At 37.8% G+C, this 27345-nt stretch overlaps 1 protein-coding gene across 1 annotated transcript in view; it reads left to right on the forward strand.

The window, feature by feature from the left end:
* LOC133537714 (sodium-driven chloride bicarbonate exchanger-like) overlaps positions 1-27345 on the forward strand; it is a 131504-nt gene that overhangs the window by 65591 nt on the left and 38568 nt on the right. Inside the window, exons 14-16 of the mRNA XM_061878805.1 lie at positions 16900-17057; positions 17133-17220; positions 21018-21164. Of these exons, the coding sequence (XP_061734789.1) occupies positions 16900-17057; positions 17133-17220; positions 21018-21164 (393 nt within the window). The remainder of the gene's footprint in view (positions 1-16899; positions 17058-17132; positions 17221-21017; positions 21165-27345) is intronic.

Genomic DNA, 27345 nt, shown 5'->3' on the forward strand with positions numbered 1-27345 from the left:
CATCTACTCTACATGCAGTACATCTACTCTACATGCAGTACATCTACTCTACATGCAGTACATCTACTCTACATGCAGTACATCTACTCTACATGCAGTACATCTACTCTACATGCAGTACATCTACTCTACATGCAGTACATCTACTCTACATGCAGTACATGTACTCTACATGCAGTACATCTACTCTACATGCAGTACATCTACTCTACATGCAGTACATCTACTCTACATGCAGTACATCTACTCTACATGCAGTACATCTACTCTACATGCAGTACATGTATTATGTATTGTATGGCTGTTCGAAGTACACTGATACAAACAAACAAATGAACGGACGGATGGTTAGTTCGTTCGTTCATTCGTATTGTATGCGTTCGTACGAACAGATGGCCGGTTCGTTTGTTCGTATTGTATGCCTGTTCGAAGTACACTGTTACAATCGAACGAATGAACAGACGGATGGTTAGTTCGTTCGTTCATTCGTATTGTATGCGTTCGTACGAACAGATGGCCGGTTCGTTTGTTCGTATTGTATGCCTGTTCGAAGTACACTGTAACAATCGAACGAATGAACAGACGGATGGTTAGTTCGTTCGTTCGTATTTTATGCGTTCGTTCATACAAACGGACAGACGGACGGTTCGTTTGTTCGTATTGTATGCTTGTTCGAAGTACACTATTACAATCGAACGAATGAACAGATGGATGGTTGGTTGGTTCGTTCGTATTGTATGCGTTCGTACGAACAGATGGCCTGTTCGTTCGTTCGTATTGTATGCGTTCGTTCATACAAACGGACGGTTCGTTTGTACGAATGGTTCGTTCGTTCATATTGTATGCCTGTTTGAAATACACTAATACAAACGAACCAATGAACGGATGGATGGTTAGTTCGTTCGTTTGTTTGTATTATATGCGTTCGTTCGTACAAACGGACAGACGGGCGGACGGTTCGTCCGTTCATTCGTATTGTTTGCCTGTTTGAAATACACTGAAACAAACGAACGAACTGATGTACGGATGTAAGGACGGACGGTTCTTTTGTTCGTATTGAATGCCTGTTCGAAATACACTGAAACAAACAAACGGACAGATGGTTTGTTTGTTCGTTCGTTCGTATTGTATGTGTTTGTTCAAACGAACGGACGGATAGACGGATGGTTCCTTCGTTCGTTCGTATTGTATAACTGTTGGAAATACACTAAAACAAACAAACGAATGGACGGATGGACGGTTCGTACGTTCATTCGTATTGTATGCCTGTTTGAAATACACTGAAACAAACGAACGAACGGACGAACAGATGGCTGGTTCGTTCATTTGTATTGTATGCCTGTTCGAAGTACACTATTACAATCGAACGAATGAACAGACGGATGGTTAGTTCGTTCATTTGTATTGTATGCCTGTTTGAAGTACACTATTACAATCGAACGAATGAACAGACGGATGGTTTGTTCGTTCATTCGTATTGTATGCGTTCGTACGAACGGATGGCCGGTTCGTTCGTTCGTATTGTATGCCTGTTCGAAGTACACTATTACAATCGAACGAATGAACAGACGGATGGTTAGTTCGTTCGTTCGTATTCTATGCGTTCGTTCATACAAACGGACAGACGGACGGTTCGTTCATTCGTATTGTATGCTTGTTCGGAGTACACTATTACAATCGAACGAATGAACAGACGGTTGGTTAGTTCGTTCGTTCATTCGTATTGTATGCGTTCGTACGAACAGATGGCCGGTTCGTTGGTTCGTATTGTATGCCTGTTCGAAGTACACTGTTACAATCGAACGAATGAACAGACGGATGGTTAGTTCGTTCGTTCGTATTGTATGCGTTCGTTCATACAAACGGACGGACGGTTCGTTCGTTCGTATTGTATGCCTGTTCAAAGTACACTATTACAATCGAACGAATGAACAGACGGATGGTTAGTTCGTTCATTCGTATTGTATGCGTTCGTACGAACGGATGGCCGGTTCGTTCGTTCATCTTGTATGCCTGTTCAAAGTACACTGTTACAATTGAAAGAATGAACAGATGGATGGTTAGTTCGTTCGTTCATTCGTCTTGTATGCGTTCGTACGAACAGATGGCCGGTTCGTTGGTTCGTATTATATGCCTGTTCGAAGTACACTGTTACAATCGAACGAATGAACAGGCGGATGGTTAGTTCGTTCGTTCATTCGTATTGTATGCGTTCGTACGAACAGATGGCCGGTTCGTTTGTTTGTATTGTATGTCTGTTCGAAATATGATGAAATGAACAAATAGACGGACGGACGGTTTGTTTGTTCGTTCGTATTGTTTGCCTGTTCGTAATACACTGAAACAAACGAACAGACGACGGACGGACAGCGGGATGGACGGACGGTTTGTTCGTTCGTTCGTTCGTATTATATGTGTTCGTTCGTATGAACGGACGGACGGTTCATTTTTTCGTATTGTATGCCTGTTCGAAATACACACAAAAAAAAGAACAGACATCGTTCGTTCGTGTGTGCGTTTGTTCGTTCATTCGTTCGTATTGAATGTGTTAGTTTGTACGACTGGACGGACGATTCATTTGCTCGTATTGTATAACTGTTCGAAATACACTGAAAAAAATGAACAGACAGATCGTTTATTCATTTGTTCGTTCGTTCGTATTGTATGTGTTCGTTCAAACGTTTGTTTGTAGTGTATGTCTGTTCGAAATACGATGAAACGAACAAATAGACGGACGGACGGTTTGTTTGTTCGTTCCTATTGTTTGCCTGTTCGTAATACACTGAAACAAACAAACAGACGGACGGACGGAGAGATGGACGGACGGTTTGTTCGTTCGTTCGTTCGTATTGTATGTGTTCGTTCGTACGAACGGACGGACGGTTCATTTTTTCGTATTGTATGCCTGTTCGAAATACACAAAAAAAAGAACAGACATCGTTCGTTCGTTCGTGTGTTCGTTCGTTCGTTCGTATTGAATGTGTTCGTTTGTACGACTGGACAGACGGTTCATTCGTTCGTTTATATTGTATGCCTGTTCGAAATACAATGAAACAAACGGACGAACGTACGGATGGACGGTTCATTTGCTCATATTGTATGCCTGTTCGAAATACACTGAAAAAAACGAACAGACAGATCGTTTATTCGTTCGTTCGTTCGTTCGTATTGTATGTGTTCGTTCGTACGAACGGACGGTTCGTTCGTTTTTTTGTAGTGTATGTCTGTTCGAAATACGATGAAACGAATAAATAGACGGACGGACGATTTGTTTGTTCGTTCGTATTGTTTGCCTGTTCGTAATACACTGAAACAAACGAACAGACGACGGACGGACGGAGGAATGGACGGACGGTTTGTTCGTTCGTTCATATTGTAAGTGTTCGTTCGTACGAACGGACGGACGGTTCATTCGTTTTGTATTGTATGCCTGTTCGAAATACACAAAAAAAAAAGAACAGACTTCTTTCGTGCGTGCGTTTGTTTTTTCATTCGTTCGTATTGAATTTGTTCGTTTGTACGACTGGACGGACGGTTCGTTTGTTTGTAGTGTATGTCTGTTCGAAATACAATGAAACAAACGAACAAATGGACGGACAGACGGACGGTTCGTTCGTGCGATCCTATTGTATGTGTTTGTATGGACGGATGGACGGACGGTTCATGCGTTCGTTCATATTGTATCCCTGTTTGAAATACAATGAAACAAACGAATGGACAAACGTACGATCGGACGGTTCATTTGTTCGTATGGTATGCCTGTTCGAAATACACTGAAAAAAACGAACCGACAGATCGTTTAGTCGTTTGTTTGTTCGTTCGTTCTTTTGTTCGTATTGTATGTGTTCATTCGTACGAAACGGACGGACGGTTCATTCGTTTTGTATTGTATGCCTGTTCGAAATACACACAAAAAAAAGAACAGACTTCTTTCGTGCGTGCGTTTGTTTGTTTGTTCGTTCGTTCGTATTGAATGTGTTCGTTTGTACGACTGGACGGACGGTTCGTTTGTTTGTAGCATATGTCTGTTCGAAATACGATGAAACAAACGAAAAAATGGACGGACAGACGGACAGTTTGTTTGTTCGTTCATATTGTTTGCCTTTTCGTAATACACTGAAACAAACAAACGGACGAACGTTCGGACGGTTCATTTGTTCGTATTGTATGCCTGTTCGAAATACACTGAAAAAAACGAACAGACAGATCGTTTGTTCGTTCGTTTGTTCGTATTGTATGTGTTCGTTCGTACGAACGGACGGTTCGTTTGTTTGTTTGTAGTACGATGAAACGAACAAATAGACGGACGGACGGTTTGTTTGTTCGTTCGTATTGTTTGCCTGTTCGTAATACACTGAAACAAACGAACAGACGACGGACGGACGGAGGGATGGACGGACGGTTTGTTCGTTCGTTGGTTCGTATTGTATGTGTTCGTTCGTATGAACGGACGGACGGTTCATTTTTTCGTATTGTATGCCTGTTCGAAAAAGAACAGACATCGTTCGTTCGTTCGTTCGTGTGTGCATTTGTTCGTTCGTTCGTTCGTATTGAATGTGTTAGTTTGTACGACCGGACGGACGGTTCATTCGTTCGTTTATATTTTATGCCTGTTCGAAATACAATGAAACAAACGGACGAACGTACGGATGGACGGTTCATTTGCTCGTATTGTATGCCTGTTCAAAATACACTGAAAAAAACGAACAGACGGATCGTTTATTCGTTCGTTCGTTCGTATTGTATGTGTTCGTTCGTACGAACGGACGGTTCGTTCGTTTGTTTGTAGTGTATGTCTGTTCGAAATACGATGAAACGAACAAATAGACGGACGGACGGTTTGTTTGTTCGTTCGTATTGTTTGCCTGTTCGTAATACACTGAAACAAACGAACAGACGACGGACGGCGGGATGGACGGACGGTTTGTTCGTTCGTTCGTTCGTATTGTATGTGTTCGTTCGTATGAACGGACGGACGGTACATTCTTTCGTATTGTATGCCTGTTCAAAATACACACAAAAAAAGAACAGACATCGTTCGTTTGTTCGTTCGTGTGTGCGTTTGTTCGTTCATTCGTTCGTATTGAATGTGTTAGTTTGTACGACTGGACGGACGGTTCATTCGTTCGTTTATATTGTATGCCTGTTCGAAATACACTGAAAAAAACGAACAGACAGATCGTTTATTCGTTCGTTCGTTCGTATTGTATGTGTTCGTTCGTACGAACGGACGGTTCGTTAGTTTGTTTGTAGTGTATGTCTGTTCGAAATACGATGAAACGAACAAATAGACGGACAGACGGTTTGTTTGTTCGTTCGTATTGTTTGCCTGTTCGTAATACACTGAAACAAACGAACAGACGACGGACGGACGGAGGGATGGACGGACGGTTTGTTCGTTCGTTCGTATTGTATGTGTTCGTTCGTATGAACGGACGGACGGTTCATTTTTTCGTATTGTATGCCTGTTCGAAATACACAAAAAAAAAAGAACAGACATCGTTCGTTCGTGTGTGCGTTTGTTCGTTCGTTCGTTCGTATTGAATGTGTTAGTTTGTACGACCGGACGGACGGTTCATTCGTTCGTTTATATTGTATGCCTGTTCGAAATACAATGAAACAAACGGACGAATGTACGGATGGACGGTTCATTTGCTCGTATCGTTTGCCTGTTCGAAATACACTGAAACAAACAGACAGATCGTTTATTCGTTCGTTCGTTTGTATTGTATGTGTTCGTTCGTACGAACGGACGGTTCGTTTGTTTGTTTGTATTGTATGTCCGTTCGAAATATGATGAAACGAACAAATAGACGGACGGACGGTGTGTTTGTTCGTTCGTATTGTTTGTCTGTTCGTAATACACTGAAACAAACGAACAGACGACGGACGGACGGAGGGATGGACGGACGGTTTGTTCGTTCGTTCGTTCGTATTGTATGTGTTCGCTCGTATGATCGGACGGACGGTTCATTTTTTCGTATTGTATGCCTGTTCGAAATACACGAAAAAAAATGAACAGACATTGTTCGTTCGTTCGTTCGTGTGTGCGTTTGTTCGTTCTTTCGTTCGTATTGAATGTGTTAGTTTGTACGACTGGACGGACGGTTCGTTCGTTTGTAGTGTATGTCTGTTCGAAATACGATGAAACAAACGAACAAATGGACGGACACACGGACGGTTTGTTTGTTCGTTCATATTGTTTGCCTGTTTGTAATACACTGAAACAAACGAACGAACGTACGGACGGACGGTTCATTTGTTCGTATTGTATGCCTGTTCGAAATACACTGAAAAAAACGAACCGACAGATCGTTTAGTCGTTCGTTTGTTCGTTCGTTCGTTCGTATTGTATGTGTTCATTCGTACGAACGGACGGACGGTTCATTCGTTTTGTATTGTATGCCTGTTCGAAATACACAAAAAAAAAAAGAACAGACTTCTTTCGTGCGTGCATTTGTTTGTTCGTTTGTTCGTTCGTTCGTATTGAATGTGTTTGTTTGTACGACTGGACGGACGGTTCGTTTGTTTGTAGTGTATGTCTGTTCGAAATATGATGAAACAAACGAACAAATGGACGGACATACGGACGGTTTGTTTGTTCGTTCATATTGTTTGCCTTTTCGTAATACACTGAAACAAACGAACGGACGAACGTTCGGACGGTTCATTTGTTCGTATTGTATGCCTGTTCGAAATACACTGAAAAAAACGAACAGACAGATTGTTTATTCGTTCGTTCGTTCGTATTGTATGTGTTCATTTGTACGAACGGATGGTTCGTTCGTTTCTTTGTTTGTAGTCTATGTCTGTTCGAAATACGATGAAACGAACAAATAGACGGACGGAAGGTTTGTTTGTTCGTTCGTATTGTTTGCCTGTTCGTAATACACTGAAACAAACGAACAGATGACGGACGGACGGAGGGATGGACGGACGGTTTGTTCGTTCGTTCATATTGTATGTGTTCGTTCGTACGAACGGATGGACGGTTCATTCGTTCGTATTGTATGCCTGTTCGAAATACACTAAAAAAAAAAGAACAGACATCGTTCGTTCGTTAATGCTTGTGTGCGTTTGTTCGTTCGTTCCTTCGTATTGAATGTGTTAGTTTGTACGACTGGATGGACGGTTCGTTTGTTTATATTGTATGCCTGTTCGAAATACAATGAAACAAACGGACGAACGTACGGATGGACGGTTCATTTGCTCGTATTGTATGCCTCTTCGAAATACACTGAAAAAAACGAACAGACAGATCGTTTATTCGTTCGTTCGTTCGTATTGTATGTGTTCGTTTGTACGAACGGACGGTTCGTTCGTTTGTTTGTAGTGTATGTCTGTTCGAAATACGATGAAACGAACAAATAGACGGACGGACGATTTGTTTGTTCGTTCGTATTGTTTGCCTGTTCGTAATACACTGAAACAAACGAACAGACGACGGACGGAGGGATGGACGGACGGATGGACGGACGGTTTGTTCGTTCGTTCATATTGTATGTGTTCGTTCGTACGAACGGATGGACGGTTCATTCGTTCGTATTGTATGCCTGTTCGAAATACACAAAAAAAAAAGAACAGACATCGTTCGTTCGTTCGTGTGTGTGTGCGTTTGTTCGTTCGTTCGTATTGAATGTGTTCGTTTGTACGACTGGACGGACGGTTCGTTCGTTTGTTTGTAGTGTATGTCTTTTTGAAATACGATGAAACAAATGGACGGACAGACGGACGGTTTGTTTGTTCGTTCATATTGTTTTCCTGTTCGTAATACACTGAAACGGACGGACGGATGGTTCGTTTGTTCGTTCGTTCGTTTTGTATGCCTGTTTGAAAGACACTGAAACCAACGGAGGGACGAACAGACATGGTGCATTTTAAAAAAAGAATGTCCTCCCAGTATATATTTAGCATGGGATTAGGATTAAGAGAAGCTAATACGTTGCAACATGCATTGACTGATAGAAAATAAAACCCTCCCCATTTAAACCTCCTGAATAATGCCCACGACTGACCTTTTTGTGCGGGTCAATGTGTGAAGAAGTACAACATCATTATGCAATTGTCTTTATGGCAGAGGTTATCCACCATATCCATCCTCTTCATCATGAAGCGCCTTTACGCTATAATCCTAATCCACTATGTACGCCTCGGCCATCAGAATCTAGGAACAAACTAGAGGAGGTGTGAACGCTCCCATGCGGGAATTGAAGTGAAATGCTGACAGAATGTACGATGCATGTAAGAGTAGTTTGAATGTTGGAATGGTTTAAAGAGTTTGAATTTCCAGCAAAACCCTAATTTGGTTTGGAACTTGGGAAAGTGTTAGTTTGAATGTCCAGGATGAGAGGAATGTGTTGATGTTGGAACGGTTTGAGTAGGTTGAAAAATGTGGGAATTGTGAGAATTGGAAAATAATATCCCATTCATTTCAATGGGAATGTGGAGGGAGGTGTGGCCCGCACTGCCTGCAGGAGCGGATGTCACCGCCTCTGTCTAGGGTGCTGAGGACAGAGCACCATCAGACGGGGGCGTGGCAGTGCTGATTAGATCGCCCAGGTGGTACGAGTTATCTAATCACCTGTTGTCTTCAACAGTGGAGCAGAGAGGATTGTGAGTATTGAAGGGTATTGTCAAAAACATAAAGACTTTGTCAACTTTGCACACCTGTCTGTGGTCACGTGTTTATCAGTGGAACTACTAAGCAGCGATTTCTACGGGGAACTTCCTGGAAATTTTGTGAAAAGCGAAAATTTTTTGAAAATGATTAGTAGCAGGAATGTCTTGAATGAGCTGAATTGGTTGGTGTTGGAATTGTTTAAATCGGTCAAGAAATGTAGGAACAGTTTTTAATTGAGAAATGGTGTTTTGGAATTTTGGGAAAACCTGGATTTTTTCAAGTTTTTGACAGTGGACTGTTTGAAATGGGTTGACGAATGTGAAAGGAGTCATCGCACTAAAAAACGTTGGAAATAGTGTCAGAAATTTTTTTAAATTCCTGGTAATTTGTTGATTGTCGAGGGTGAATGGAATGGGTTGAAGGTGGAATGGTTTGAATCGGATGAAAAATGTGTGAATTGGGGAAGTTTGAAAAATGGATAATTCAATTTGAAGGGGGAAAATGTCCCTAAAAAACCTGACGATTCGAGGAAATCCGGAAATATATATTTTTTTAATTGTTGAAGAAGAGCACACAGTTCCTGAACAGGCTGAATACTTTGAAGTTGGAACGGTTGGAATCAGATAAAAAATGTGGAAATTGTGGTACTTTTAAAAATTTCCCAATCTGTTCAATGGGAATTTCATGGAAATTTGGGTAGTTTCGTGAAAAGCGGGAATTTGTTGGAAAATGATTTTTTTTTAAATGTGAATTTTTTGAATGAATTTGAATAATTGGAGTGGGAATTTTTTTAATCGGTCGAGAAGTGTTAAAGTAGTAACATGTTGAATTGAAAAATGGTATTACGGAATTCCTGGAATTTTGTGAAAAGCGGGAATTTTTCCAGTTAAAATTTTGTTGTTTTTTTTTTTTTCTGATTAAGGAGAATGATTTGATTTTAGAATAGTTGAAGTGGGTTGAAAAAAATGGAAGGAGAAGTTGCCGGAAAAAATTGTGACTTTAGGGTTTGGAAAAGCAAAAATTCTGGGAATTTCCTGAAATTTTCAAAACTTGGACAAATTCTAGTTTGAATGTCCAGGATGAATTGAATGTGTAGAAGGTGGAATGTTTATAATCGGTTGAAAATATTGTGAATTGTGGAAGTTTGAAAAATGGATAATTCAATTTGAAGGGGAAAATGTCCCTAAAAAAACTGACAATTCGAGGAAATCCGGGAATTTTTTTTTTTAATTATTGAAGAAGAGCACAAAATTCCTGAACAGGCTGAATACTTTAAAATTGGAACGGTTGGAATCAGATAAAAAATGTGGGAGTTGTGGTACTTTTAAAAATTTCCCAATCTGTTCAATGGGAATTTCATGGAAATTTGGGTAGTTTCGTAAAAAGCGGGAATTTTTTGGAAAATGATTTTTAAAAAGAATGGAATTTTTTTGAATGAATTTGAATAATTGGAGTGGTAATTTTTTAAATCGGCCGAGAAGTGTTGAAGTAGTAATATGTTGAATTGAAAAATGTTATTACGGAATTCCTGGAATTTCGTGAAAACCGGGAATTTTTCCAGTTAAAAAAATGTTTTTAATCTTTTTTTTTCTGATTAAGAAGAATGATTTGTTTTTATAACAGTTGAAGTGGGTTGAAAAAGATGGAAGGAGAAGTTGCCGGAAAAAATTGTGACATTAGGGTTTGGAAAAGCGAAAATTCTGGGAATTCACGGAAATTATTGAAACTTGGAAAAATTCTAATTTAAATTTACAGGATGAATTGAATGTGTTGAAGGTGGAATGTTTTGAATCGGTTGAAAAATGTGTGAATTGTGGAAGTTTGAAAAATTGATAATTCATTTTGAATGCGGAAAATGTCCCCAAAAACTGAGACTTGTAGAAAATCCTAGAATTGTTTTTGTATAATTGTTTGAAGAGATCACGCAATTCCTGAACAGGCTGACTATTTTGAAGTTGAAACGGTTTGAATCGGCAAAAAAATGTGGGAGTTGTGGTACTTTTAAAAATGTTCCAATCTGTTTAATGGGAATTTCATGGACATCTGGGTAATTTCGGGAAAAACGTGAATTTCGGGAGAAACGGGAATTTGTTGGAAAATGCTAAAAGAAAAATTTGAATATTTTGAATGAGTTTAAATAATTGGTGTGGGATTTTTTTGAATCGGTCGAGAAGTGTTGAAGTAGTAACATGTTGAATTGAAAAATGGTATCATGGAATTCCTGGAATTTCGGGAAAACCGGGAATTTTTCCAGTAAAAAATGTGTTTTTTTTTTTTCTGATTAAGAAGAATGATTTGATTTTATAACAGTTGAAGTGGGTTGAAAAAGATGGAAGGAGAAGTTGCTGGAAAAAATTGTGACATTAGGGTTTGGAAAACCGAAAATTCTGGGAATTCCCGGAAATTATTGAAACTTGGAAAAATTCTAATTTAAATGTCCAGGATGAATTGAAAGTGTTGAAGGTGGAATGTTTTGAATCGGTTGAAAAATGTGTGAATTGTGGAAGTTTGACAAATGGATAATTCAATTTGAATGGGGAAAATGTCCCCAAAAACTGAGACTTCTAGGAAATACTGGAATTTTTTTTGTATAATTGTTTGAAGAGATCACACAATTCCTGAACAGGCTGACTATTTTGAAGTTGGAACGGTTTGAATCGGCAAAAAAATGTGGGCGTTGTGGTACTTTTAAAAATGTTACAATCTGTTCAATGGGAATTTCTTGGAAACTTGGGAATTTCGGTAAAATTATGAATTTCGGGAAAAACAGGAATTTGTTGGAAAATGCTAAAAGAAAAATTTGAATATTTTGAATGAGTTTTAATAATTGGTGTGGAAATGTTTTAAATCGGTCGAGAAGTGTTGAAGTAGTAACATGTTGAATTGAAAAATGGTATTATGGAATTCCTGGGATTTCGGGAAAACCGGGAATTTTTCCAGTTAAAAATTTGTTTTATTTTTTTTTTCTGATTAAGAAGAATGATTTGATTTTATAACAGTTGAAGTGGGTCGAAAAAGAGGTAAGGAGAAGTTGCCGGAAAATATTGTGACAGGGTTTGGAAAAGCAAAAATTCTGGGAATTTCCAGAAATTTTCGAAACTTGGACAAATTCTAGTTTGAATGTCCAGGATGAATTGAAAGTGTTGAAGGTGGAATGTTTTGAATCGGTTGAAAAATGTGTGAATTGGGGAAGTTTGAAAAATGGATTATTCAATTTGAAGGGGGAAAATGTCCCTAAAAAAACTGAGAATTCGAGGAAATCCGGGATTTTTTTTTTAAATGTTGAAGAAGAGCACACAATTCATGAACAGGCTGAATACTTTGAAGTTGGAACGGTTGGAATCGGATACAAAACGTGGGAGTTGTGGTACTTTTAAAAATGTCCCAATCTGATCAATGGGAATTTCATGTAAATTTGGGTAATTTCGTGAAAAGCGGGAATTTGTTGGAAAATGATCTTTAAAAAAATGTGAATTTTTTGAATGAGTTTGAATAATTGGTGTGGGAATTTTTTAAATCGGTCGAGAAGTGTTGAAGTAGTAACATGTTGAATTGAAAAATGGTAATACGGAATCCCTGGAATTTCGGGAAAACCGGGAATTTTTCCAGTTAAAAATTAGTTTGTTTTTTTCTGATTAAGAAGAATGATTTGATTTTAGAACAGTTGAAGTGGGTTGAAAAAGATGGAAGGAGATGTTGCCGGAAAAAAATATTGACATTAGGGTTTGGAAAACCGAAAATTCTGGGAATTCCCGGAAATTTTTTAAACTTAGAAAAATTCTAGTTTAAATGTCCAGGATGAATTGAATGTGTCAAGGTGGAATGTTTTGAATCGGTTGAAAAATGTGTGAATTGTGGAAGTTTGAAAAATGGATAATTCAATTTGAAGGTGGAAAATGTCCCTAAAAAACTGAGAATTCGAGGAAATCCGGGAATTTTGTTTTTAATTGTTGAAGAAGAGCACACAATTCCTGAAAAGGCTGAATATTTTGACGTTGGAACGGTTGGAACCGGATAAAACATGTGGGAGTCTTTTAAAAATGTCCTATATTTTTCAATGGGAATATCATTGACATTTTCGGAATTTGTTGGAAAATGCTAAAAAAAAAATAAAAAAAAAAAAAACATGAATATTTGAAATTAGTTGAAATGTTTGGTGTAGGAGTTTTTCTAAAAGCGTTTGAGAAATGTTGAATAGTAACATGTTGAATTGAGAAATGGTATTACGGAATTCCTGGAAATTCGGGAAAACCGGGAATTTTTACAGTTAAAAAAACTATTTGTTTGTCCTGATTAAGAAGAATGAGTTAACGGTGGAACAGTTGAAGTGTGTTGAAAAAGGTGGAGGGAGTAGTCTCCAGTAAAAAGGGTGACAATAGGGTTTAGAAAACAGAGAATTCTGGGAATTCCTGGAAAAAAAATGTTACTTATAAAAATGATAGTTTGAATGTCCAGGATGAATTGAATGTGTTGAAGGTGGAATAGTTTGATTGGGTTGAAAAATGTGTTAATTGTGGAAGTTTGAAAAATGGATCGTTCATTTTGAATGGGAAAAATGTCTCTGAAGACTGGGAATTCTGGGACCTCCTGGATTTTTTTTAAACTTGTAAAGTAATAGTTGTAATGTCCAAGATGAGTGAAATATGTTGAAGGTGGAATGGTTTGAATCGGTTAAAAAATGTTGAAATGGGGGAAGTTTGAAAAATGGTCAAATCATTTTGAATGGGAAAAATGTCCCGGAAATCCTGGAAATCTGGGAAATCTGGGAATTTTTGAAACATTACAAGGGAAATCCCAATTAGGCTGAACAGTTTGCAGTTGGAACGGTTTGAATCGGATAAAAAACATGGAAGTTGTGGTACTTTTAAAAATGTCCCAATCTGAATTTGATGGACATTTTGGGAATTTCGGGAATTTTTGGGAAAATGCTAAAAAAAAATGTGAATGTTTTGAATGAGTTGAAATGGTTGGTGTTGGGATTATTCAAATTGGTCGAGAAATGTTGAAGTAGTAACATGTTGAATTGAGAAATGGTATTATGGAATTCCTGGAATTTCGGGAAAAACGGGAATTTTTCCAGTTCAAAAAAACAATTAAGTTTTTTTTCCTGATTAAGTTGAATGATTAGATATTGGAACGGTTGAAGTGGGTTGGAAAATGTGGAAGGAGTAGTCAACAGAAAAAGGGTCAACATATGGTATGGAAAACTGAGAATTCTGTGAATTCCTGGAATTTTTTTTAAACTTGAAAACGTGATATTTGGAATTTCCAGGATGAATGGAATGTGTTGAAGGTGGAATGGTTAGAATGGGTTGAAAAATGGGGGAATTGTGGTAGTTTGAAAAATGGATAATTCATTTTGAATGAGAAAAATGTCCCGGAAAACCTGGAATTCTGGGAATTCCTGGAATTTTAAATTTTTTGAAAACATGATAGTTTGAATTTCCAGGATGAGTGGAATATTTTGAAGGTGGAAATGTTTGAATCGTTTGAAAAATGTGCAAATAGAGAAGTGTAAAAAAATGGGCAATTAATTTTGAATGGGAAAAATGTCCCGGAAAACCTGGAATTCTGGGAAATCTGGGAATTTTTAAATTTGGTCAAGGTTCAAATTATGTTGTTGATGTAGCGTTTCTGAAAGGAATCGTTACGCAAAAGAATTGAATCACACACACGCACGCACGCACACATACACAACAAAAATTTCCCCAAATTTTTTATTAAAAAATGTAAAATATGTCATTGTTTTTATTTTAGTTATTTAAGTATTTGTTTATTTTAATTTTCCATTTAAAAATAAAAAATAAAATATATACATATATTTTTTAAATAAATGATTAATATAAACAGTGTTTTGTGCTGTTGCTCGAATTTCCCATGTCCCTGAACACACCTTGTTTGTGATTGGTGGAGAAAGAGGAAGTGTCTGTTTTATTTAAGTATGTTTTTTTTTTTTTTAATTTAAAAATAAAAATATACATATTTCTTTAAATAGAAAGATTAAGTCTTATTTAATTTGTATATACATATATTTAAAAAAATAAATATATATATTTATATACATTTTTTAAATAGAAAATAAAAATAAACAAATACTTAAATAACTAAAATAAAAACACAGGCACGGCACTTCCTCTTTCTCCACCAATCACAAGCAAGGTGTGTTCAAGGACATGGGGATTTCGAACATCAGCACAAAACACATTTTATTTTTATTTTCTATTAAAAAAAACAACATTTTTTGACTTTTAAATAGAAAATAAAAAAAATATTTCCTAAATTTCTTTCTTTCTGCATGTGCATAAAAAAACGGTTCACAACTGCGAACAGTTCACTCAAAAGAGCCGTTCAAAAGACTTGATTTGTTCGCAAACGTCACATCTCTTAAATGAACTAGTAGCTAGGTTCTGGGTTCAATACCCGGGGGAGCCCCCATACATGTTCCAGTCCTCTTAGCCATTGTCTAGTTATGGTTCTTCAGTGGAGAGTTTATTTTGCGCATGGAATATGTCCGATCTGGACCACAGTCCTCCTGTTGAAGACCCAAGTCAGGAGGCCTCTGAGTCAACTCGGGTCCCAGTCCCAACCACGGTCCGCCTGTTGAAAACCCAAGTCCGGGGGCCTCTGAGTTGACTCAGGTCCAAGTTCGGACCACTGTCTGCCTGTTGAAGACCCAAGTCAGGAGGTTTCTGAGTTGACTCAGGTCCAAGTTCGGACCTCAGTCCGAGCTCTGTGTTGACTCAGGTCCACGTCCGGACCACAGTCCGCCTGTTGAAGACCCAAGTCAGGAGGCGTCTGAGTCGACACAGGTCGAAGTCCGAACCACAGTCCACCTGTTGAAGACCCAAGTCAGGAGGTCTCTGAGTCGACTCACCACAGTCCGCCTGTTGAAGACCCAAGTTAGGAAGCCTCTGAGTTGACTCAGGTCCAAATCCAGACCACAGCCTGGCCTCTGTGTTGACTCAGGTCCAAATACGGACCACAGTCCGCCTTTTGAAGACCCAAGTCAGGAGGCCTCTGAGTTCACTCAGGTCCAAGTCCGGACCACAGTCCTCCTGTTGAAGTCCCAAATCAAGAGGCCTCTAAGTTGACTGGGGTCCAAGTCCAGACCACAGTCTGCCTGATGAAGACCCAAGTCAGGAGGCCTCTGAGTTGACTCAGGTCCACGTCCGGACCACAGTCCGCCTGTTGAAGTCCCAAATCAGGAGGCCTCTGAGTTGACTGGGGTCCAAGTCCAGACCACAGTCTGCCTGATGAAGACCCAAGTCAGGAAGCCTCTGAGTTGACTTTGGTCCAAGTCCCAACCACAGTCCGGACCACAGTCTGCCTGATGAAGACCCAACCAATTCAGGAGGCCTCTGAGTTTACTCGGGTCCAAGTCTGGACTTCAGTCTACCTGTTGAAGACCCAAGTCAGGGGGCCTCTGAGTCGACTCACCACAGTCCGCCTGTTAAAGACCCAAGTCAGCAAGCCTCTGAGTTGACTCAGGTTGAAGTCTGGACCACAGTCCGGCCTCTGAGTTGACTCTGGTCCAAGTCTGGACCACAGTCCACCTGTTGAAGACCCAAGTCAGGAGGCCTCTGAGTCGACTCACCACAGTCCGCCTGTTAAAGACCCAAGTCAGCAAGCCTCTGAGTTGACTGAGGTTAAAGTCTGGACCACAGTCCGGCCTCTGTGTTGACTCAGGTCCAAGTCCGGACCACAGTCCGCCTATTGAAGCCCAAGTCAGGAGACCTCTGAGTCAACACAGGTCCAAGACCGGACCACAGTCCGCCTGTTGAAGACCCAGAGTTGACTCAGGTCCAAGTTCGTATCACAGTCCGCCTGTTGAAGACCCAAGTCAGGAGGCCTCAGAGTCGACTCACCACAGTCCGTCTGTTGAAGACCCAAGTTAGGAAGCCTCTGAATTGACTCAGGTCAAAATCCAGACCACAGTCTGGCCTCTGTGTTGACTCAGGTCCAACTCCGGACCACAGTCCGCCTTTTGAAGACCCAAGAGGCCTCTGAGTTGACTCAGGTCCAAGTCCGGACAACAGTCCGCCTATTGAAGAACCGAGTCAGGAGGCCTCTGAGTTTACTCGGATCCAAGTCCGGACCACAGTCCATTTGTTGAAGACCCAAGTCAGGAGGCCCCTGAGTTTCCTCGGGTCCAAGTCCGGACCACAGTCCGGCTTCTGTGTTGACTCAAGTCCAAGTCCGGACCGCAGTCCGCCTGTCGAAGACCCAAGTCAGGAGGCTTCTGAGTTGACTCAGGTCCAAGTCTTGTACTTTACTTCCAGACGGAGCTTCACTTCATGAAGAAGATCCCCCCAGGTGCTGAGGCGTGCAACGTACTCGTGGGGGAGTTGGACTTTCTCAACAAACCGGTGGTGGCTTTTGTCCGACTCACACCAGCAGTTCTTTTCTCCGGACTGGCTGAAGTCCCCATCGCCACAAGGTTAGTGACCGAATACTGATCAGGTCTTCATTCCTGCTCTGTAAACCGGTTTTGTTTCTTCACATTGGCCCTCAGGTTTCTCTTCATTCTCTTGGGACCACCTGGACGAGGGCCCGAGTACCACGAGATAGGACGGTCCATAGCTACCCTCATGACGGACGAGGTAAGGACGCTGCTTCAAGACCACGTTGACAACTTCTGCCGTCTTTGCACTCCTTCACATTCAGTTTTTGTTGAGGATTAGTCATCCGGTCCAGGATTAGTCATCCGGTCCAGGATTTAGTTCGGTGTCAACGCAGTCCACACTCTGGGAAGACCATACCACTACCAAGAGTGTGGTACTTTGTCTCATCTTTTACTCCAGAGTCAAAAACATTTTTCATTCATCAGGTTTCAATAGTCATATTTCTATTGTCATATTTCAATAGTCGTATTTCAATAGTCATCTTTCAATAGTCATCTTTCAATAGTCATATTTCTATTGTCATATTTCAATAGTCGTATTTCAATAGTCATGTTTTAATAGTCATCTTTCAATAGTCATATTTTTATAGTCGTATTTTATAATCATCTTCAAAAGTAATTTTCAAATAGTCATATTTTAATAGTCATATTTTTATAGTCATATTTCAATTGTCATGTTTCAATAATCGTATATTTATAAACATACTTCAATAGTCATGTTTCAATAGTCATCTTTCAATAGTCATATTTTTATAGTTGTATTTCAATAGTCTTATTTCAATAGTCATATTTTTATAGTCGTATTTCAATTGTCATGTTTCACTAGTCATATTTCAATAATCGTATATTTATAATCATACTTCAATACTCATGTTTCAATAGTCATGTTTCAACAGTGATGTTTCAATAGTCATATTTTTATAGTCTTATGTCAATAGTCATGTTTCAATAGTCATATTTCAATAGTCTTATTTTATAATCATACTTTAATAGTCATATTTCAATAGTCATATTTTTATAGTCGTATTTCAATTGTCATGTTTCAATAGTCATATTTGAATAATCATATTTTTATAGTCATACTTCAACAGTCATGTTTCTATAGTCATGTTTCAATAGTCATACTTCAATAGTCATCTTTCAATAGTCATGCTTCAATAGTGATAATTCAATTGTCATGTTTCAATAGTCATATTTCCATAGTCATATTTCAATAGTCATATTTCACTAATCATGGTTCAGTAGTGATAATTCAATTGTCATATTTCAATAGTCATGATTCAATAGTCGTATTTCAATAGTCATATTTCAATAGTAATGATTCGATAGTCATGCTTCAATCGTCATATTTCAATAGTCATGTTTCAATAGTCAAGTTTCAATAGTCGTATTTCAATAGCCATATTTCAATAGTAATGATTCAATAGTCATGCTTCAATCGTCATATTTCAATAGTCCTGTTTCAATAGTCGTATTTCAATAGCCATATTTCAATAGTGATATTTTAATAGTTTTTTTTCAATGGTCATGTTTTAATAGTCAAATTTCTATAGTCATGTTTCAATAGTCATATTTCAAGAGTCACATTTTTATAGTCGTAGTTCAATAGTCATATTTCAATAGTGATATTTCAATTGTCATATCTCAATAGTCATGTTTATATAGTCATGTTAAAATAGTCATATTTCAAAAAACACTTCAATAGTCATATTTCAATAGTCATGATTCAATAGTCTTATTTCAATCGTCATGTTTCTATAGTCATGTTTCAATAGTCATATTTCAATAAACACTTCAATAGTCATATTTCAATAGTCATATTTCAATTGTCATGTTTCAATAGTCATATTTCAATAGTCACGTTATAATAGTCACGTTTCAATAGTCATGTTTCAATATTCGTATTTCAATAGTCATGATTCAATACTCATGTCTTAATAGTCATATTAAAATAGTCATGTTTTATTAGTGATATTTCAATACTCATGTCTAAATAGTGATATTTCAATATTTTCATTGTTATAGTCGTGTTTCAATATTCTTCTCTCATATTTCATAGTTAAAAGATTTTTATGTATTGTCAGGCTTGTCACTGACAGTTTTGGTTATGTTTTACTTTTCCCTCTGTTTGTGTTTTATTTCCTGTCAACGCTCTTATTTTGGTTCAGTTTCCTGCTTGCCTCCCTGAGCTCTTTTTTTCCCCTCACCTGCGGCTCATTGGCACGTGGCCACACCTGCTGTCAATCAGCCGGCTGCTATTTAGACCTGCCTCGCCCTCCAGTCCGGGCTGGAGTATTGTTTGCTGTCTCCAGTTCTCCCCGGTTCTTGTACGCTATTCCCTGGTTCCTGATTCCTGTTCCTGTTTGCCGTTTCCTTCCTCATGTTTCGTGTTTTACCTGCATTTTGGAGGGGGGGTCATGTGATGTATTTTGAACTATAAGAACACAATAATCACAGTTTCGTGTTGTATAGGTTCAAGCAAATTAGACTCGTATAAAGCCTCATCTAAACCCCAACTAATAATGTTATTTTTCCAACTAAAACCTTTTTGTGGGCTTAAGCGTACTTGTAAACTTCCCTAGCTTGCATATTCAGAATCATCAACGACCATATAAGGTGAGACACACAAGTGGTCGTCCACTTTGGATGGCACTTTCCATTTTAGGGGCGATTCACGGCTGATATTTTTTTACGTATGTTTCCATCCCTGTGGTGAGTGACGGCCACTGCTGGGAAAATGACTTTGAAAAAATCATTTAGTTACTTGTTACTTTCGCAAAAATGCATTGAATTAATAACAGACTATGACAATGCCAAGCCACGCTGTTGTAACACGTGGCTTGACATCGTTTTGCTAAAATAAGCAGGGGCGTCCATGATAACGTTGCCTGGATGTGTTGCTCCAAAAGCTGTATGAACCTTTCAGCTTTAATGGTGCCTTCACAGGTGTGTAAGTTACCCATGCCTTGGGCCCTAATACACCCCCATACCATCACACATGCTGGCTTTTGAACTTTGTGCCTAGAACAGTCCAGATGAAAATTTCCCTCTTGGGTCCACAGTTTCCAAAAACAATTTAAAAGGTGGACTCGTCAGACCACGGAACACTTTTGCACTCTGCATCAGTCCATCTTAGATGAGCTCGGGGCCCAGGGAAGCCGGCGGCGTTTCCGGGTGTTGTTGATAAATGGCCGTGGCTTTGCGTAGTAGAGTTTTAATTTGCACTTACAGGTGTAGCGACCGGCCGTAGTTACTGACGGTGGTTTTCTGAAGACTTTCCGAGCCCATGTGGTGATATCCTTTACACACTGATGCGGCTTTTTGATGCAGTACGGCCTGAGGGATCCACGGTGAGTAACATCATGGCTCACATGCAGGGATTTCTCCAGATTCTCTGAACCTTTTGATGATATCACGGAGCGTAGATGAGGAAATCCCTAAATTCCTTGCAATAGCTGGTTGAGAAATGTTGTTCTTAAACAATTTGCTCAGGCATTTGTCGACAAAATGGTGACCCTCGCCACGTCCTTGTTTGTGAACGACTGCTTTTATACCCAATCATGGCACACCCACCTGTTCCCAATTAGCCCCTTCACCTGTGGGACGTTCCAAATAAGTCTTTGGTGAGCATTCCTCAACTTTCTCGGTCATTTTTGCCACTCGTGCCAGCTTTTTCAAAACACGTCGCAGGCATCAAATTCCAAACGTTAAATATCTTGTCCTTGCTGTCTATTCAGTTGAATATAAGCTGAAAAAGGATTTGCAAAGTTTGTATTTACCTGCTTTTGGGGTGAGAGACGTTTCATGAGAGAAGAGTGCGTGGGTGTCTTTAAAAGGCGGGACTAATGCCAAATGAAGCGTGCTCATTGGCCGTTTGTTGGAAGTCTGCGGACTGGAAGGAGACGAGTGATTAGGAAAACTGCATGTACGATGTTTAAATACGGCGTTTGGGGGGCGGGAACTAAACTTCCGTCCGGGAATTTTTTTTTCTCCCAGGTGTTCCACGACGTGGCCTATAAAGCCAAGGACCGCAATGATCTGATCGCCGGCATTGACGAGTTCCTGGATCAGGTCACGGTCTTGCCGCCAGGAGAGTGGGACCCCTCCATTAGAATAGAACCACCCAAGAATGTTCCTTCCCAGGTCAGTCACCAGGATTTTAAGATGCTGCTTACTCTCCTCTTCTAAGACCTGCAGTGTGCTTTCCACCTCAGTCTTAGTTATTTATGGGAGGGAATTACCCAGAGTGCTTTGCGTCAGTGCGCCATTTTCATTTAGTAGTAGTCCGATGTTTTAGCTATCCTCTTGTTGTGGGGCAGACTGGCTCGTACATGCACGTGCATCCTCTGCTGTTGTCGTTTTTAATACAAAGTAGTGTATAGTTCTTACTTATATCTGTCAGTAGATACGTTATGGAAGTGCTAAAAACTACAACATATGTAATACAAAGTAGTGTATAGTTCTTACTTATATCTGTCAGTAGATACGTTATGGAAGTGCCCAAAAAAGTACATTTCTAATACAAAGTAGTGTATAGTTCTAACGTGTATCTGTCAGTAGATACGTTATGGAAGTGCCCAAAAAATTACAACATTTCTAATATAAAGTAGTGTATAGTTCTTACTTATATCTGTCAGTAGATGCGTTATGGAAGTGCCAAAAAAAGTACAATATTTCTAATGCAAAGTAGTGTATAGTTCTAACTTATATCTGTCAGTAGGTACATTATGGAAGCACCAAAACTACAACATTTCTAATATAAAGTAGTGTATAGTTCTAACTTGTATCTGTCAGTTGACTCGCTATGGAAGTGCTAAAATGACAACATTTCTAATACAGAGTAGGGTACAGTTCTAACTTATATCTGTAAGTAGACTCGCTATGGAAGATAAAAACTACAATATTTCTAATACAAAGTAGTTTATAGGTCTTACTTATATCTGTCAGTAGCTACGTTATGGAAGTGCCAAAAAAAGTACATTTCTAATACAAAGTAGTGTATAGTTCTAACTTATATCTGTTAGTAGACTCGTTATGGAAGATAAAAACTACAACATTTTTAATACAAAGTAGTCAACAGTTCTAACTTACATCTGTCAGTAGACTCGCTATGGAAACAAAAAACTACAACATTTCTAATACAAAGTAGCGTACAGTTCTAACTTATAATTGCCGGTAGACTCGCTATGGAAGTGCTAAAATGACAACATTTATAATACAGAGTAGCGTACAGTTCTAAGTTATATCTGTAAGTAGACTCGCTATGGAAGATAAAAACTACAACATTTCTAATACAAAGTAGTGTATAGTTCTAACTTATATCTGTCAGTAGATACGCTATGGAAGTGCTAAAAACTACCAAATTTCTGATACAAAGTAGTGTATAGTTCTAACTTATATCTGTCAGTAGACTCGCTATGGAAGTGCTAAAAACTACAACAGCTCTGATACAAAGTAGTGTATAGTTCTAACTTATATACAGTATCTGTCAGTAGACTCGTGTTGGAAGTGCTAAAAACTACAACATTTCTTATATAAAGTAGTATATAATTCTAACTTGTATCTGTCAGTAGACTCGTGTTGGAAGCGCTAAAAACTACAACATTTCTAATACAAAGTAGTGTATAGTTCTAACTTATATCTGTCAGTAGACTCGTGTTGGAAGTGCTAAAAACTACAACATTTCTGATACAAAGTAGTGTATAGTTCTAACTTATATACAGTATCTGTCAGTAGACTCGCTATGGAAGTGCTAAAAACTACAACATTTCTAATATAAAGTAGTGTATAGTTCTAACTTATATCTGTCAGTAGACTCGTGTTGGAAGCGCTAAAAACTACAACATTTCTAATACAAAGTAGTGTATAGTTCTAACTTATATCTGTCAGTAGACTCGCTATGGAAGTGCTAAAAACTACAACATTCCTGATACAAAGTAGTGCATAGTTCTAACTTATATACAGTATCTGTCAGTAGACTCGCTATGGAAGTGCTAAAAACTACAACATTTCTAATATAAAGTAGTGTATAGTTCTAACTTATATCTGTCAGTAGACTCGTGTTGGAAGCGCTAAAAACTACAACATTTCTAATACAAAGTAGTGTATAGTTCTAACTTATATCTGTCAGTAGACTCGTGTTGGAAGTGCTAAAAACTACAACATTTCTGATACAAAGTAGTGCATAGTTCTAACTTATATACAGTATCTGTCAGTAGACTCGCTATGGAAGTGCTAAAAACTACAACATTTCTTATATAAAGTAGTATATAATTCTAACTTGTATCTGTCAGTAGACTTGTTATGGAAGTGCTAAAAACTACAACTTTTCTAATATAAAGTAGTGTATAGTTCTAACTTATATCTGTCAGTAGACTTGTGTTGGAAGCACTAAAAACTACAACTTTCTAAAACAAAGTAGTCTATAGTTCTAAAGTGGACTCGCTATGGAAGTGCTAAAAACTACAACATTTCTGATACAAAGTAGTGCATAGTTCTAACTTATATACAGTATCTGTCAGTAGACTCGCTATGGAAGTGCTAAAAACTACAACATTTCTTATATAAAGTAGTATATAATTCTAACTTGTATCTGTCAGTAGACTTGTTATGGAAGTGCTAAAAACTACAACATTTCTAATATAAAGTAGTGTATAGTTCTAACTTATATCTGTCAGTAGACTCGTTATGGAAGATAAAAACTACGAGATTTGTAATACAAAGTAGTCTACAGTTCTAAAGTGGACTCGCTATGGAAGTGCTAAAAACTACAACATTTCTGATACCATGTAGTGTATAGTTCTTATATCTGTCAGTAGAGACGCTATGGAAGTGCTAAAAATGACCAAATTTCTGATACAAAGTAGCGGATAGTTCTAACTTATATCTGTCAATAGACTCGTTATGGAAGATAGAAACTACAACATTTCTAATACAAAGTAGTCTGCAGTTCTAAAGTAGACTCGCTATGGAAGTGCTAAAAACCACAACATATCTAATACAAAGTAATGTTTAGTTCCAACTTATATCTGTCAGTAGACTCGTTTTGGAAGTGCTAAAAACTACAACATTTCTAATAAAAATTAGTGTATAGTTCTAATTTACATCTGTCAGTAGACTCGATATGGAAGTGTTAAAAACTACAACATTTCTAATACAAAGTAGTGTATAGTTCTAACTTATATCTGTCAGTAGACTCGTTATGGAAGATAGAAACTACAACATTTCTAATACAAAGTAGTCTGCAGTTCTAAAGTAGACTCGCTATGGAAGTGCTAAAAACCACATCATTTCTAATACAAAGTAATGTTTAGTTCCAACTTATACCTGTCAGTAGACTCGTTTTGGAAGTGCTAAAAACTACAACATTTCCAATAAAAATTAGTGTATAGTTCTAACTTATATCTGTCAGTAGACTCGCTATGGAAACACACACTACAACATTTCTAATACAAAGTAGCGTACAGTTGTACCTTATATCTGTAAGTAGACTTGCAGTGGAAGATAAAAACTACAACATTTCTAATACAAAGTAGCGCACAGTTGTAACTTATATCTGTAAGTAGACTTGCAGTGGAAGATAAAAACTACAACATTTCTAATACAAATTAGTGTTTAGTTCTAACTTATATCTGTCAGTAGACTCGCTATGGAAACACAAACTACAACATTTCTAATACAAAGTAGTGTATAGTTCTAACTTATATCTGTCAGTAGACTCGTGTTGGAAGTGCTAAAAACTACAACATTTCTAATACAAAGTAGTGTATAGTTCTAACTTATATCTGTCAGTAGACTCGTGTTGGAAGTACTAAAATCTACAACATTTCTAATAAAAATTAGTGTATAGTTCTAACTATATCTGTCAGTAGACTCGTGTTGGAAGTACTAAAAACTACAACATTTCTAATAAAAATTAGTGTATAGTTCTAACTCACATCTGTCAGTAGACTCGCTATGGAAACACAAACTACAACATTTCTAATACAAAGTAGCGTACAGTTCTAACTTATAATTGCCGGTAGACTCGCAATGGAAGTGCTAAAATGACAACATTTCTAATACAAAGTAGCGTACAGTAGACTCGCTATGAAAGATAAAAATTACAACATTTCTAATACAAAGTAGTGTATAGTTCTAACTTATATCTGTCAGTAGACTCACTATGGAAGTGCTAAAATGACAACATTTCTAATACAGAATAGGGTACAGTTCTAACTTATATCTCTAAGTAGACTCGCTATGGAAGATAAAAACTACAATATTTCTAATACAAAGTAGTTTATAGGTCTTACTTATATCTGTCAGTAGCTACGTTATGGAAGTGCCAAAAGTACATTTCTAATACAAAGTAGTGTATAGTTCTAACTTATATCTGTTAGTAGACTCGTTATGGAAGATAAAAACTACAACATTTTTAATACAAAGTAGTCAACAGTTCTAACTTACATCTGTCAGTAGACTCGCTATGGAAACACAAACTACAACACTTCTAATACAAAGTAGCGTACAGTTCTAACTTATAATTGCCGGTAGACTCGCTATGGAAGTGCTAAAATGACAACATTTATAATACAGAGTAGCGTACAGTTCTAAGTTATATCTGTAAGTAGACTCGCTATGGAAGATAAAAACTACAACATTTCTAATACAAAGTAGTGTATAGTTCTAACTTATATCTGTCATTAATACGCTATGGAAGTGCTAAAAACTACCAAATTTCTGATACAAAGTAGTGTATAGTTCTAACTTATATCTGTCAGTAGACTCGCTATGGAAGTGCTAAAAACTACAACATTTCTGATACAAAGTAGTGTATAGTTCTAACTTATATACAGTATCTGTCAGTAGACTCGCTATGGAAGTGCTAAAAACTACAACATTTCTTATATAAAGTAGTATATAATTCTAACTTGTATCTGTCAGTAGACTTGTTATGGAAGTGCTAAAAACTACAACATTTCTAATATAAAGTAGTGTATAGTTCTAACTTATATCTGTCAGTAGACTCGTGTTGGAAGCGCTAAAAACTACAACATTTCTAATACAAAGTAGTGTATAGTTCTAACTTATATCTGTCAGTAGACTCGTGTTGGAAGTGCTAAAAACTACAACATTTCTGATACAAAGTAGTGCATATTTCTAACTTATATACAGTATCTGTCAGTAGACTCGCTATGGAAGCGCTAAAAACTACAACATTTCTAATACAAAGTAGTGTATAGTTCTAACTTATATCTGTCAGTAGACTTGTGTTGGAAGCACTAAAAACTACAACTTTCTAAAACAAAGTAGTCTATAGTTCTAACTTATATCTGTCAGTAGACTCGTTATGGAAGATAAAAACTACGAGATTTGTAATACAAAGTAGTCTACAGTTCTAAAGTAGACTCGCTATGGAAGTGCTAAAAACCACAACATTTCGAATACAAAGTAGCGTATAGTTCTAACTTATATCTGTCAGTAGACTTGCTATGGAAGTGCTAAAAACTACCAAATTCCTGATAAAAAGTAGTGTATAGTTCTAACTTATATATGTCAGTAGACTAGTGTTGGAAGTGCTAAAAACTACAAAATTTCTAATAAAAGTTAGAGTATAGTTCTAACTTACATCTGTCAGTAGACTCACTATGGAAGATAAAAACTACAACATTTCTAATACAAAGTAGTTTACAGTTCTAAAGTGGACTCGCTATGGAAGTGCTAAAAACTACAACATTTCTGATACCATGTAGTGTATAGTTCTTATATCTGTCAGTAGAGACGCTATGGAAGTGCTAAAAATGACCAAATTTCTGATACAAAGTAGCGGATAGTTCTAACTTATATCTGTCAGTAGACTCGTTATGGAAGATAGAAACTACAACATTTCTAATACAAAGTAGTCTGCAGTTCTAAAGTAGACTCGCTATGGAAGTGCTAAAAACCACAACATTTCTAATACAAAGTAATGTTTAGTTCCAACTTATATCTGTCAGTAGACTCGTTTTGGAAGTGCTAAAAACTACAACATTTCTAATAAAAATTTGTGTATAGTTCTAACGTATATCTGTCAGTAGACTCGCTATGGAAACACACACTACAACATTTCTAATACAAAGTAGCGTACAGTTGTAACTTATATCTGTAAGTAGACTTGCAGTGGAAGATAAAAACTACAACATTTCTAATACAAAGTAGCGTACAGTTGTAACTTATATCTGTAAGTAGACTTGCAGTGGAAGATAAAAACTACAACATTTCTAATACAAATTAGTGTTTAGTTCTAACTTATATCTGTCAGTAACTCGTTATGGAAGATAAAAACTACAACATTTTTAATACA

This window comes from Nerophis ophidion, linkage group LG19 (genome assembly GCF_033978795.1).
Source record: "Nerophis ophidion isolate RoL-2023_Sa linkage group LG19, RoL_Noph_v1.0, whole genome shotgun sequence".
Lineage (NCBI taxonomy): Eukaryota > Metazoa > Chordata > Actinopteri > Syngnathiformes > Syngnathidae > Nerophis > Nerophis ophidion.